Below are 15640 nucleotides of genomic sequence, written 5' to 3'. Positions count from 1 at the left end.
AAAAAAAGATCACTCAAATATCTGGGTTCTGTTTTGGTATTTTTCTTCCTGATTCTTGCTTCGCAGGGATGTAGAAAGTTGGCATCATGATTTGCTTCTCCTATCAGAAGAATTTTCCCAATTCATTTGCCAACTGTTTGTTGTTTTTTTAAACCAACTGTGTTTTTGTTTGTTTGTTTTAACCTCAGGGAAAAGAAAATCAGGGATTCTTGAGCCCAAAGTGAGAGTGTTATTATTCTTTGCACGAACTTGATAAAATGAACAAGGCAGCTTCTCCATTGTAATAGAAACAATTTCACTCTCGCTTAAAAAAAAAAAATGTGTCTAGGAATTACATGCTAAAAGTGAGTTTAACAGGAAAAAAATGTTGCGTTGTTCATCAGACTCCAACATAAGTTGTTAAAGTGTTAAAATAGTCCTATCACTTGAGTGACATACAGATCATCTCAATTTCGTTATAAAAACTGAATGAAATGAGTGAGATTTCTGAGCAATGTAGACATTGTGTTGCTTTTGATTCCTAGAGAATAGGGCCCTGCCTTTCGTCTGCAGTCGGCCATGGTGAGGTTGGGATGAGAAAGAAGTCTTACGCGTGGGGTTTTCCTTCTGAGGTTACTTTGTAAAGGGTTTAACACACTGTTCCTCTTCTTTGCCAAGTTTGTGAATACTGAAAATAATTTATTACAAAATGCATTTTTCAAGTAATTTTGTCTAGGCCTAAAATAATAGTTGACCATGAATTGATGTGTGAAGCGTCCTTTGGTGTGTGTACCTCTTCTTCAGGCTCTGACCCTCTATCTGAGGGGCACTTTATGATCTCTCCTGTCAGTAAATACTCATTGACAAATGTCCGGGGCAGGAAATGAAGACTAGGAAACAGTCTGAGAAAATTAGCCCTTTATTTTGATGTAAGAGCACTAACAGCTCTGAAAAGGCTGGTAAAGCTAGATTTCCCCCCACAGGTTGCAACTCATGTGATCAACAGTTGTGAGAAGGGTGCAAAGAGTGCATCTAAACCAGATTTCTGGAGAAACACAGAATATTTGTTCCTAAATATATTCTTGGGAAGATAATCGTAGCTCATTGTTATATTTCCTCTTGCTTTAGATTTATATGTAGTGGAATCATAGGAGTGAGCCAGTAAAGAGTGAGCAAGTTCAGTTTTTTCCTCTAAAACTGTTAAGGAAGAAAAAATTCGAAAGAAAGGAAAGAAAAATAGGAGTGAAATAAAATTTACCCCCCCCCCGTTGTTATACTTAAACCGTAAGAGAGCATGAAACTGTTCGTGCACAAAAAGAAATGTCTAAAATCGAATTGCATTCTTACACCAGTTGCAGAAACTAGTCTCATTTAAGTCTTGCTTGTTTCAGCTAAAGTCCATTGTCCCTGCCCAAATGTCAAAAACTTCAAAACTAACAGATATGTCCCAATCAGTGGAAGAGTTTCATGTGAAATGCCCTCTGGAGATATTTACACTTGTACAGAGCGTATGAAATGAAGGATAGCTTTGAAGCATTAGAAAGTCAAACCAAGAATGAACTAGTTCCCCTTTGGTTGAAGTCCGCTATCAAATATCCTGATGAGTTCCTACAGTCCTCAGTGTGTCTGTGAAATCAGGTTGAGCTGAATGTCCTAGTCACAGATGGACATTAGTTTGTAAATATCTTTCTTATATATATTTTCATATTATTTATAAATGTTAAGCAGTCCATGTATTCTTTTATATATAATTAAATATACACATTCTGCTTCACATATTTAAAATTGTCATATATTTGAAATGTCATAATGGTCACACATTTGGTCTCTTTTATAAAGGTTATGTAGGGAAACTTGAGCTAGATTATTTTTGCCGATGAACACTCTTTCTATAAAATCTAATCAAGAGTCACAGGAAAAAATGTTGGAAGACATCTTCATTCCATGCATTTTAAAACCTCTTTCTTATTTATTTGTGGCTGTCTAAATGAATTGGCTGGAAATTATATCCCCAGCTGCTGCTTGCTTCTTTTACCCATCATGGTTGTGCACAAAGGGGATGGAAGACTAAAGACATTTTCATTAAATGTAGTGTATATTTTGGGAGTTTGTGTCCCCTGAAAATCAATTATTTTTAGAAGTTTCACCTATGGAGAGACCAGTCAGTCCACTCTCTTGTTTGGTGGATGGCAGGGCCATTTTGGGAAGAGAACAACCTGGAAGCTGGGTCCCTTTCCAGTTCCATTGTGTTGACGCCATTTTTACTGAACCCGCAAGACCTGTTCCTTTACAGATAGGTAGTCCTTAGATCGTCTGCCTTTAACAAAACCTTGAATGAAAGAACCAAATCAGGTTTTCACTGTATATCTCCAGACGACCAGCCGATTGCTCATCTTTTCTCTCCCTTTTCTCTCAATAGTAAATAACAGCCAAGATTTAACTGTTGTTAAATCTGGAATAAAATTGTAAGAACTGTAAAGTAGTTTGCTTTAAAAATCAGTGTGAACCAATTCATTCCTTGAACCGAAGAGAGTTTTCATGTGTGTGGATGTTTTCTGAGAAAGCCTTACATGACCCCCTATTAAACGAAAGACTACCAAGTAAGCTGTCTTGTCTCTTAGTTTAGACAAATACTAGTCTCCAGTATCAGACCAATTAAAACATCCCGCAGATCCATTCATCTGTATATCGATTACAAAGTGTGCAGTTTTGAGGGATCCTCACAATGGCTCTCTCCCCGATGCTGCTCCTAATGCCAGCTCCAGTACGAGCCCTTGTCATCTCTGTGACACAACTTCTTCCTTCAGATTCGTTCCTCTGGATGATAACTGAGGCCACCTCCCGCTCACACAGTTGGGGTCCTGCTGCGGGAGAAGCTAAGACCCCCCCTTAGATTTGGCTTTGCGTCATCAAGATTGGCCCTGGTGCTTAAGATGTTTGGTGATTTGGGGTTTGATCTCATTTTTAAAAGGCTAACAGGATCCAAGACTCTTCCTGAAAAGTGACAGCAGATACCGACTCCTAAGTCATAGCAGTTTTTTCCTAGTTAGCCTTTTCCCATAATGTAAACCTCAAAATCTTGGTGGCAGACATATGAAACGAAACAGTTACAAGTGCTGAAACCCTTAAAAGGATGAAGAGTTAGGGGTTGCCTTACATCCCTCATGTGCAGGTGTTAACGGACAGTGAATAGTTGGCAGTTTCCCTTGTTAGCACCTGGTGTTTACAATCTTTTAATCTGGTTTTTTATATCCATTTTAATATCCTCATGTGCAACTTGGAATTATGTTCTGTATCATTCATTGATCCTTTCCACCATATAAATAGAATGTAACTGATGAATGTAAATCTTCATAGACATAGAATGCTACTGATAGAATGTAACTGAAGGTAGCTGGAGGCAAGAAGCAAGCAGGGGGTTTGTCTGGGTTGAGAGCACTGTAAACACTGAGAAATGTGTGGGCTCAGTCTTTTCAGACAGGCTGTCAGAGGTGACCAACCATCTTTGAAAGAAGGGAAACAAATACTGAGGGTAACATGTGATCCCAGATGTTTCTGCAGCCGCCCCTTCGCCCACCCCCCCAGGAGGTTTCTGAAGTTTGAAAGGCAAGTTTTCTGTGAGTCCCTAAATGCTTTCTTTATTTCATTGCTAGATGACTCCTAAATCCAAAAGGAAGAGTATCCATAGCCGGATGCTGCGACCCGTTTCCAGAGCCTTCGGTGAGTCATTAATGAATGCCTGCCACTTCCCCGGGACTGTGACAGACCCGCAGCAGGGACCTCTGACCACCTCAGGGATGCCTCCCAGGGATGCTCTAGATGAACGGATGGGGACCAGGAGCGCACTTGCTGTTCTGGGATACACTTAGAGTCCCTTTGAGGAATTCTGTATTGCGTCGTCCTTCCGCAGTAAGCGTCAGCCCAGGGCTCTGCTTTATCTCAGAGATGGAGTTTGACCTCGATAAGGCGCTGGAGGAGGTGCCCATTCACATCGAAGACCCGCCTTTCCCGTCCTTCCGACCAGAGAAGCGGAGCTCCGGGCTGATCTCTGAGCTGCCTTCCGAGGAGGGGAAGAAGCTGGAGCACTTTACCAAGTTAAGGCCAAAACGGAATAAGAAGCAGCAGCCCACCCAGGCGGCGGTAGGTGGCCGGGAGGGGCCCCTTCTCCCCCCCGCCCTTTCCCTTCCAGGGGGGAGGCTGGAGATTGGCCCAGGCACCTGGCCCCGCGTGGACGTGAGGCCTCCACCTGTGTTATTTTCTGCCTGGGCCCCATTGTCAGAGCCCGTGGTTGCCACTTGTTGATTTCTGTTGTGTCTGCTCCACTCTGGGTTCAAGTGTTCACCTGCCTCCTGGACTTCAGTGTCCCAGAGCCCCTCGGGATCCACACATTCAGAACTGGGGGCCTCTCTTTCTTCAAACCTGTCTTCCGCTCATAGCCCCTGTCCCCCACGGAGCATCACAATTGACCCTGAACACCAGGTCCCTGCTGCCGACCCTGATCTGCTGTCCGCCTTCCTCCTTGTCATTCCTGACATTGCTGCTCCTCAGCCTGGGTGTCAGTCCTCCAGAGCTGTAGCCATTTTCTCATCACTTGCTCTCTGCACTCCACATGCTTCCTGGGCTGATAACCACTTATCTTTGAGATCTCCACTTGTCTCAGTATTCCAGGAAGCCGTCCCTGTGTCTATCTCTGTCCTCCCATAGGTCTGTGTTTACATGACTTCAGGGGAGGTCATTTTCAGACTGGTTGTGCATAGTGCACCACCTGAACAACCCTACATGGAGGCCTCGGCTCCTCCAGTGCCTACTGCTCATAGCTATTCTAACTGTTTTTATAGCTCTCGCCATAGTGTTCTCTAGGCACTCTCTGTCTGTAAGCTCTGTGTAGGAAAGAATGTGGTTTGTTATCCTTGGATTTATGGATTTTTGTAGTTTCTAGTTTCACATTCAGGTTCTTAATGCATTTTGAGTTCACTTGTATGTATGGTATATAAGAAAGGGGTCTGGTTTCATTCTTTTGTGTGTAGCTGTCCAGTTTTCCCAACACCATTTGTCAAGAAGAAATTGTCGGGGCGCCTGGGTGGCTCAGTGGGTTAAAGCCTCTGCCTTCGGCCCAGGTCATGATCTCAGGGTTCTGGGATCGAGCCCCGCATCGGGCTCGCTGCTCGGCGGGGAGCCTGCTTCCTCCTCTTTCTCTCTGCTTGCCTCTCTGTCTACTTGTGATCTCTCTCTGTCAAATAAAAAAAAAATCTTAAAAAAAAAAAAGAAGAAATTGTCTTTTTCACATTGTTTATTTATGTGTCCTTTGTTAAAGATGAATTGGCCATATAATCACAGGTTTATTTCTGAGCTATCTATTCTGTTTCAGTGATCTACAAGTCTGTTTTTGTGCAATACCATACTGTTCTGATCACTACGGTTTTGTGGTATAGCTTGAAATCTGGGTATGTGATATCTCCAGTTTTGTTGTTCTTTTTGAAGATGCTTTGGCTATCTACGCTCTTTTCTGATTCCATTCAAATTTTAGGATTATTCAATCTCATTCTGTGAATAATTCTATTTTGATAGGAACTGCATTAAGTCTGAAGATTGCTGTTGGATATAGTATGGGCATTTTAACAATATTTGTTTTTTCAATCCATGAGCACAGAATATCTTCCCATATTTTTCCATATTTTTGTGTCATCTTCAGTTTCTTTCATCAACATTTTATAGTTTTCAGAGTACAGGTCTTTCACCTCATTGGCTAAGTTTATTCCTAGGTATTTTATTCTTTTTGTTGCAATTCTAAATGACACTCTTTAATTTCTCTTTTTGCTACTTTATTATTCCTGTATAGAAATGCAATGTTTTTCTGCATATTAATTAAAGGTTCTGTGGCCTTACTGAATTCACTTATTAATACTGGTAATTTTTTGGTGGAGTCTTCTGGGTTTTTTCCTATAATTAGTGTCATGTTTAGTGAAAGTATTTCTTTTTCTTGTCTGATTGCTATGGCTAGGTCCTCTAGTACCATGATGAGTAAAAGTGGTGAGAGTGGATGTATTCACTTTTTCATAGCTGTGTCATCTTGGTAACTGGTAGTGGTCACTCTCAAGCAAGACCTGTAGTCTTCTATATTTATAAACATATTGCAGACAGAAAAAAGGGGGCACATGCATCGGGAAATGTGAGCTTACCCAGAAGTCCTAGTATACTTGCTCTTACATTTCACTGTCCAGAAATGAGCCATTATTTCTAGCCCCGGGTGCAAGAGCATCTGAGAAGATAATGTGTTTCACTTGGTCTGATGGATACGCCAAATAAGTCAGGATTTGATACCGAGACTGGGTAGGCATGTAGCAATTTCTGCTGTTCCTTACTCAGTTGAGAAAGTTTCCTTCCTAGTTGGCTAATTTTTTTTCAGTGAATGATGGTTTAATTTTGATTGGTTTCTTCCTTCAGTATTTCTGGAAATTAATCACTTATTTTTCTGGAAATTAATCATTTTTCTCTTTTGCTTTGCTGTTGTGGTGAATCACAATAATGGACCTTCCTAAAGGTATACCACTTTTGATAATAATCGCGATACTCTTGATTACTTTTTTAATCCTAGTATAATTAACATACTGTGTTGTACTACTTTCAGGTATATATCCTTGCTTTGTTTCAATATACTGCTGGGTTTTATTTACCATATTTTGGGAGGGGTTAATCTATGTGCATAAATAAGAGAGACTTACAGTTTTTCTTATTCTTATCTAGACCATCTCTGTACTTGGGTTTCGGAATTATACTATCTTCATAAATTAGTTCAGAAGCTCTCCTTTCCTATTCTCCGGAACTGTCTGTATCCAGTGGAGATTTTCTGCTCCTCCCCTGGGAAGCCATCTGGGCTGATGTGTCTTGTGTGTGCTGGTGAAATCTATGCATAGATTCCTCTTCTAGGGATTTGCTTTCTTTTGTTACAGATCTAATCAGATTACCTAATTCTTCCTGAGACCACCTTGGCCATCAGTGTTTTTCTAGGATGTCATCCACTTAGTATAATTGTTCATTTCGTTGTTTATAACATTCTTACAACTTTTTAATCTCCTGAACCGTAGCTGTGTCCCATTTTTCCCTTTTCTGATCTATTTGGCCTCTCTCCTCATTTTGCAAGGTTGTCTCTTTTATTACTCTTTTCCTTTTTTTTTTTTTTCCTGGAAGAATCAGCTTTGGTTTTTTTTGTCCTCTCAGATTCATCAATTTTGGTCCCTTTATTATATTTCATTCACTTTACATCCTCTCAGTTATTTTTTTCCTGACTTAATTCCTTCGCTCTCTCTTCTCCGTGATTCCTACTGTAATGTATGCGTGTAAGATTCCATGATCATGCAGCTTGCTCATTAGCACTGCTTGGGTGTATGTGTTCAGAGTTACTAATAATACACTAATTGTCCTCCCTCCCTGCCCATCTCTCTCCATGCGGCCTCTGGAGACATTAGGAGAGGTTTGGCAGCTGCCTCGTCGGAAACCAGGTGCACCACCCACAGTGTTTCCTTGGTGCGATCATGTTCATAAGCCTGCCGGAGGGTGGTCTGAATTGTCATTAGTCCTCATAATCACTGGCTCATCTTCTCAGCATTCGCAAATTATCCTTTTAGCATGTATTCATACACCAAAGTGCAAAATCGACTTTTTCGATTTGTCAGATACCGCAACAGCCACTCCGATGTCCTGTTTTCTTTGCAAAAGCCTTTCTTTGCACGCATCCATTTCAGCCCGCTGAGGGATTTCTGCTCTCCCCTTCCAGTAATGATGCTGTACTTTTTAGTCTGAAATGTATGCTCCTTGACAGAAAGACCAAAGTCCAGTGGGATTCAGGGAACTTCTGATGTTTCTGTGTCCCTTCCTTTCCTTTTGCTAGCAATTGAGCTGAAACGGCGTGTGTTTAGCCTTGAACTGTTCTGACAAACGGTCTCATTCTTGTGTTCGGTATTTCTGCTGCTCTCCATACAAGCTGCCGACACCTCCCCCTACCAATTCTCATGGATACATTTTAAACCGCCTCTCACTGAGGATCTCCCAGCGACTCTGGACTTCCCATCACCCCTCTGCTCTCAGCGTCTTTATCTCTGAAATGACAGGGTTAGACTGGGAGGGATCCGCCTCAAGGTCTGTCCAGCCCTGAAAGCTGGCCCGTCATGCAGGAAAGCGGACTGATTTGTTGAGCCCTGTCTGCTTCCATCTCTGAAACCCACTGAAGTTCTCCCTGACCCCTGAGAACCTTTTGTGCTCGCTCTGCATTCCGTTTCAAAGCAAGAAGAAAGGAAAGGGCTTAAAGGAGAAATTTATGCTAGTAAAAAATCGTGGTTTTTTCCTCTTTCTCAAAATGAGAAGAATTTGCGAGGGAACCTCTGAAGGGAGTCATGGGTCCATTGGAAGGAAGCCCCCTGTTAGGACTGTACGTCTTGGGCTCATAATCCTTCTCGTCCTTCAATCAGGGGACCCGTGTGCGTGCCTCCCACTCTCTGAGCCACTGTTTTGATCTGTGACTAATCAAAAACTAAGATGAAACTAACCTTTCCTCTTCAGTGCAAAGAGTAGATGGGAACATGAAATCATAACGTGTGAGACGCTGGTGCGAACGATGAAGCCTTCAGCACACACGGGGCTCCATCATTACCAGAGAGATCCCCGTCTCCATTCTTTGACAGAGGGAGAAATGCTAACACAAGCAAGTTCTGTGCTGCTTTATCTTCTGTGGTAAAAGTGACTCAGACAGCTGCTTTCTCTCCCTAATTGAATTACAGAACTTCGCTGATTCTCTGCTCTATTCTACTGCGAAGGAAAGCCTTGCTCCAATAGAAGCACCATTCAGATGAGAAATATCACGGTTATTATTCGCGTTTCATGGGAGTTCTTTTGTTTGTGATCTGTTATCAGCGCGCTTTTCAGCGTTTCACAAGCATGAACTCAGACACACAGCTCATGTTCGTAACGGAGATTTCCCAGTGAGGGAAGTGGATGATTGCTTAGAGCATGTGATTGGCTCTTCCGTTAAATAGTATGTATGCAGACTCGGACAGGAGCCAGATTCCCCCCGAGGCAGCCTGACACTTGCAAATCAAGATTACAGAGAACCTCTCACCCACAGGAGAATCTGTTCTTGTGCCCAAAGGAATGAGCAACCTATGCCCTCTTTCTCAAGGGCCCACAACCTATTGGTGTGAAATATGAACTTAATACGCTATTGCAGACACAAGTCAGACAGGTGGTGAAGCTCACTGTGAGTTGTCCATTCAAGGAGCAATGCTGACTTGATAAATGATTTCCTTACACCTTCTCTCCTGAGACCCAAGCTTTCATGTGTGTGCTGGGTGCCTGACCCTGGGTTTCCCACAGCATCTCAAATGCTCATCAGAAATTGGACTCATCATTTCTTGCTCCAAATCTGGTCTTCAAATTATGTTCCCTCGAATGAGGCTCCCATTCACCTAGCCTAGAAACTTCGACCTCCTCTGAGGCACCTCCTTTCTCAGTTCTCAAGCCTTTAATTTGTTCCTCATCTCCTCCAGATTAGACTAGACTCTTCCAGGACTCTTTCTTTTGTGTTCCTGAACAGATTCGCCTACATACATTCCCAGGCTTCTCCAGCATGTCCTTCATGCTGCCCTAGAATTACCTGAACAGAGTTCAGGTTTGGTCATGCCCTTCTTTTGTGGTCTCCCTATCGCCTGCAAAGTAAATTCCACACTCTTCAGCGTAAGATTCAAGACTGTTCACCATAGGTCCTTGTGTCATTGATTGGGAAGTATTCATTCAGTAGAGATAAGAGATACAACTAAACATGACTTAAATAGTGAGAAATACTGCCAAGAAATCCAAAATTTTCAGGATCAAAGACTGGTTTATTCAGCAGCAAAGCACAAACATTCAGGAGTTTTCTGCCCTTTCTGCCCTTCTGCTGTGTTGTCCAAGACATGTTGGCTTTTGTCCTCAGGCTTGCCTTCTCTTGAACCCCACGGGGCTGCTGTGGCTCCGACATCACGTCCTCCCACATATAACCATGCAGGAAAACATACATTCCTTCCTCTGCAGGAAAACCAGCTCATGAGCCCCTAGCAGTTTTGCCTTACATCTCACTGACTGGAATTATATCATACGCCTTAGCTACCGATCATGGGCAAGGAGGTAGAATTATGGTATTTGGTTCATACAAGTAAGTATTCACACCTTGAAATCAGGGTTCTTCCCACCAGAAAGAAAGGAAGTGGGGGGTTGGTTGCAGGGGCCCATGTTAGTATCTGCCAGGGTTTGGACTGAGCCATTAATCCCACCCACACCCTACTGGCCCCTGACCACCCAGTGCTCTCCAGTCTCAGAACCAGCCCTGTTTCCTTTCCCTTGTGCATTTTCTCTTCCCTTACCAGCACCCGCAATGCCTTTCTCCGTCTCTAGGGGCACTGGGCGCCTCGCTGCCTGGGACAGCCAGCCGCAGGAAACTGTGCCTTAATAGTGCACACCTCGCTTTCGTTCCAGCCCCCATCACAGTTCGACACAGAACTTTCCCTCCTGTAGACCGTCGGGCCCTTACTTAGCTGATCTCGTCCTTCCCACGGCCCTCCTCACCGTGCCTGGAACAGGACTGTGATGTTTGACAAGTGACGCGGCCTGAATGACCGTTCCCTGTGTTCGACTTACAGGTCTGCACCGCCAGCGTCGTCCCCCAAGACGGTGAGCAGAATGGCCTTATGGGAAGAGTGGACGAAGGTGTGGATGAATTTTTTACCAAGAAGGTGACCAAAATGGATTCCAAGTGAGTTCAGAGTCATTCCACTAATAATACTTCCTAATGCACATTTAAATTATTAAGTTGCCATTAAATCACCATGCCAGGGCTCGTTTATCTTATTTATATAACGTGGGATTGACTCTTCTGATGGTTTGCAAAACGTGATCTCAGGGCCAGCAATCTCACTGTCCACCGGGAACTTACTAGAAAGGCAGATTCTCAGGCCTCCACCCCAGACCCACTGAATCCGAGACTCTGGATATGGGGCCCAGCAGTCTGTACTTTTCTAACCCTTCCAGGGTAAACTGAGGCATGGTGAAGTCGGAGAACCGTCGTACTGTTCTAAAATAGACCATAGAACACACGGGCTTTCTTTAAGATCTTTACCACCGGCGCCTGGATGACTCTATGTCAGGGCAGTGAACTTCGGCAGCTGACGTCACTTATTTCTAAACTCTCCTGGCTCAGAGTTTAGTGCATGGGGGGCTTCAGCAGGCAGTGTCCAAGGAAGTTGTCTCCTTTTCTTATTCTTAAGTGCTGTTTCCTTAAAAGACAGGCCTTTTAGGAACTTCTGCTGACAGCAGTTTAACCTGGAACACTGCCAGCCGTAAGCAGGACTCATTCCGAGCTCTTTAGTCCCCAACCCAAACGCAGACCTGTCCCCAGACACACTCTTACCGTGGACTTGTGTCTGTGACATATTCATCCCCTGGAGACACCCATTTTCAGGAGCGCCTCGCACCCACAGCGGGAAGCTGAGGCTCGCGGGGTGCGGGCCCGCACAGGGAGGGAAGACACGGGGCCAGTCTGTGGGTGGACGGGCCTTCTCTTGCCTCAGCGGATGGTGAGGTGGAAATGAGTGGAGTGTTTCTGTCCATGCCAGTGGAGCTTACTGCACATTGGAAGCTTCAGGACCTGCTTGCTTGTCTTTGACCCTGGCCTTGAATTGTGGCATCCTGGGCTCCACTCCCGGCTCCATTCTTCTCGAACCAGCCTCCGATTCATTCATTCTCTGAAGCTGTCTCAGGATGGCTCCGTCCCACCCCCCAGATTAATTGCTCTTTCTCTGCCACTGACTTGAAACTTTTTTTTTTTTTTAAATTCCCTGCACCCATCTGTTAGAGTGCACACAATCCTCTGAGCATTTCTTCTGTTTTAAATTTTTTTACGGTACGAGGAATGGATGGATGCATTCTCAGTGTAAAAGACTCAGGCAGTCCTGACGTGCCAACCTAAACAGAACAGAACAGGAGAGTCCTTTTTCAGGATGGGCTCTCAAGTCATCCATCCCCAGAGAATGCCTGTTCTTTGGAAGCATCCCCCAGGCCTTCCTGTTCGTTGTAACTTGAGTGTCTGACCCTGCCTGTTACATACAGTCTGCCTTCGGTCACAGTTGGTGGGATGAATTCGGACTGTCTCGCCCTGTATCCCTATAAACCACAGACCCAGTTGCAGGCTCACCGCCTCCCAAACTTCAGAAGGTGATATGTTGTTGGTGGAGAGGTATCCGCACTCCTGATCTGAGCCATTCACACCCGCCCCCGTGTGATTTCCTGCACCCTTATGATGCCTTCTTCTGTGATCGGCTCTGGAGGAAAGTTAGGCATGTTTTTAGAAGGTATAAAATCTACTTTCTACAAAGATACTGCGTTGGGAGTAAGTTGCAGTGCACAAGTAGACAGAAATAGAGATCAATTTTCATCAAATGGTGGAATCTACTAGAAGTTTTGATTTTTTTTTTTATATCTTTTTGTTGTATAAAAACAGACTGTCAGTTTGATATGTAAAGGGCTAGGCACGGGTGGAATCTGCAAGCTGTATGAAGAACGTTTGCAATCAAAGTTAGAAACGCTCTTAGTTTAAAATACCAGATGTTCTACAAGACTCTCCCCAAAAAGGAAAAAAAGAAAAGAAAAGAAAAAAGAAAAAAAACAAAGGAACTCCATTGTTTCTTTCCCCACTCCCTATTCCCCAGAGGCAAATCATTCCTACGCCTTTCGCTGCTTATTTTTTATTTGTACTTCCATATTTTTTAATCACATTTTTTTGCTATTTCCTGTTTTTCAGTTTTAGGTAGCAGGCACGACTTTTAGCTCCTCACTGTAGAGGATGACAATTTAGCTCTGATACCCTGGACCCGACTGCCCACCACACACACACACACACACACACACTCTCTCTCTCTCTCTTCCATGTGAATGTGCACAGCTGAGGTACACCATCTTCTGGTCTGCTCTCCTTCATGGTTTTTTTATGTTCCCTACAGTTAATAATCATCCCCTTTGCGTTTGCTGACTTTTCCGTAGTCCTGTCTCTGCCATTCCCATACGTCTCCAAGAAAATTGTAAACCTCCTCTGCATTTGCTCAAGTATTCTCCGTGTCATTTCCAGGGACGGACAGATACACTTCCTTCACTGATGCCTGACCAACTCTCTGGCATCTGGGAGCAGCATCTGCTGTCCCTTGCCACCGCCCGTCTTGGTCTGCTGGGGGCTTCCCCTTGCCACATACTTGTGTCCTTTTCTCGTGTCCTTTGGCCTTTGTCTTCTTCCTTTCCTGACTCCCTCATTTTGGTGGATGGTCTCCTCTGGTTGTCTCCTGAGAAGGGCATCTTGGGAGACTCATAGATCCGTCTTTCGTTTTGATCAACAGTGTGACTACATACAGAATTCTAGATTGAATCCATCCTACCAAAGAGTTTTCAAAACCTGGTCCCGTTCTCTTCTAGCTTCTAGTGTTAGTTAGGATCTGTCTGTCAGGGAGCAAGGATACCCTGTCCTCTTCAAGATCCTTCTAGCCGGACCAAGAATCAAATTGACAAAAGAAAGATTAACAGGAGAGAATCCAATATCACAGTGTATGTACAGGGAAGCCCCACAGAGGGGAAATGCCAAAGACGATCAGGCCCCATGAGGCGGCGTATATGTTGTTTTGAGCTGATGAGAAGGGGACAGGGTCTGGGACTTCAATTGGAAGGAATGCAATTCTCAGGAGAATTGAATGAATGAGTGAATGGTTGGTATACACTGAGTGTCCCACTCAGACAGTGGGACACTGAGGACCTTGATCCAACAGGCCTTGCTAGGGTCCTCCCTCGTCTACCACTCCTGGTTCATGGCACACAGTGTAGTTCTCGAAGCCGACAACTCTTTCCCTGGAACAGCTCCTCTGTCTAAATTCTTTTAGGCTGTCAAGGGAGATGGAAGGAGCTTTTCCTGAATCAGCTGGATTTTGATGACTTTTTCACTTAAAATAATCTTCATCCCAAAGCAGCCCATCTTGAGGCAGGCTGCCCATGGCCCAAACAAGTCTGTTGTGATCATGAGCCTGGATCCTTTCTTACTTGTTTTTGTGTTTACTCTTTTCTGGAAGCATTTGGGATTTTCTCTTTGTTCCCACAAATTTATGATGATGGACTCTGGGTAGGTTTTGTTTTGTTTTGTTTTGTTTTGTTTTGAATCCATTTGCGAGGCACTAATGAGCCATTTCAACTGGAAAATTCGTGTGCTTTGGTTCTGGAATTTTTCTTGAGTTATTTTTTTCATAATGTCTTCCCTTCTTTTTTCTCTATATTCTTTTTCTTAAAACATCCATTATGCAACTCACGTGTTTCCTCTATGAATCCACTAGCTTTTGTTTTGTTTTGTTTTGTTTTGAACTTTTGTCTCTTGTTTTCTCATTCTTTTTCCTGCCCCCTATTCCTTACCATCTGGGAGATTTCCTCAGCTATAACGTCCAACCTTGGTTTTATACTCCTGCCATCACATTTTCCTGTTACACTTGTTTGATGGCGCAACAGTATTTTGCTCTTTCCTTTGAAATGAAATGGAACACTAGTGAGCTTGGAAGGTGGTGTCTTAGAGGCAGTGAGGCTCTAACGGGATCCCCAGAGGCCAGCAAGAGGGAGGCCACGGCGGGCTGTAGGGAAGGTCAGAGTCCCGTCCTGGTAGCATCTGCGAGAAGCCGGATCCCACCAGACAGGCCCAAGATGGCAGCGCCACAACCGGAAACCCTGCTTCCCCACACCAATTAATGAAGATTGTACTCTCTTTTTAACAACTGCACATAAAAGGTAGAACCCCAAACCCCTGCACACAGCTTGCTCTCTCTTAAGCTTATCTACTCCTATCTTAAAACTGTATTTTGTTTTTGTTCTGTTTTGTTTTTTTAAAGATTTTATGTTTTAAGTAATCTCTCTGTGGGGCTTGATCTCATAGCCCTGAGATCAAGAATTGCCTGCTGCATCAACTGAGCTGGCCAGGTGCCCCTTGAGTGGGTATTTTTGGTTTAATAAACTTTCCCACTTGTGTTGCTTATCCACTGTGTTGTGTGTCTGTCTTTGAATTCTTCTTCATGTTGAAGCCAAGAGCATCCCGGGACATCTTTGGGACGGACTGGATCAGGAGCCCAGGGTCTCCCCAGTTCACGTGGCAGCAAGTGGAGCCTGTTGTCTGGTGGACTTCAGTGTAGGGTACCCTTCTTGAACCATTTTGTTGGGGGAGGGCCTCCCTGACTATCCAAGTCTTTGAGTCTTTTCTCTTGAGCTTGTTGGGAAATTTGACCCCGTGCCTAGAGGGTGTAAACCTGGCCCATGTACGACCCAGAATGAGGGAAGGAGCCTGGGAATATCTTTGTCCCAATATGCAGGCTTTCTTATGACTATAGGGGAGGAAAAATAATTTTCCCTCCACCCTTCTAGGTTCCTGGCTGAGATACTTTTATAATGAAAGACAGATTAACAGGAGAAAAACAGAAGTTCACGAACATGGATACCCTCTATATACATGGGAGAGACCCAGAAAAACGGAGTATTTCCCCAGAACGGCTCAAGCCACCACCCTAAAATACTATTTTTAGCTAAAAATAAAAGAAAGATGTTGGGATGGTGGGCAGGGGACGAGTGT

At 43.9% G+C, this 15640-nt stretch overlaps 1 protein-coding gene across 11 annotated transcripts in view; it reads left to right on the top strand.

Annotated features, from left to right (window-relative positions):
• The window catches only part of CARMIL1 (capping protein regulator and myosin 1 linker 1), a 297975-nt gene that overhangs the window by 259163 nt on the left and 23172 nt on the right, over nt 1-15640 (top strand). For all 11 annotated transcript variants that reach the window (XR_014311992.1, XR_014311993.1, XM_082731456.1 and 8 more), the window contains 3 exons: nt 3633-3699; nt 3923-4119; nt 10647-10759. Coding sequence is in view for 9 of the 11 variants with exons in the window: in XM_082731456.1 (XP_082587582.1) it covers nt 3633-3699; nt 3923-4119; nt 10647-10759 (377 nt within the window). In the remaining 2 variants the exon portion in view is untranslated. The remainder of the gene's footprint in view (nt 1-3632; nt 3700-3922; nt 4120-10646; nt 10760-15640) is intronic.

Source organism: Mustela nivalis, assembly GCF_964662115.1.
Source record: "Mustela nivalis genome assembly, chromosome: 5".
NCBI lineage: Eukaryota > Metazoa > Chordata > Mammalia > Carnivora > Mustelidae > Mustela > Mustela nivalis.
The sequence above is the reverse complement of the archived record's forward strand: the minus strand, read 5'-3'. Positions and strand labels throughout refer to the sequence as shown.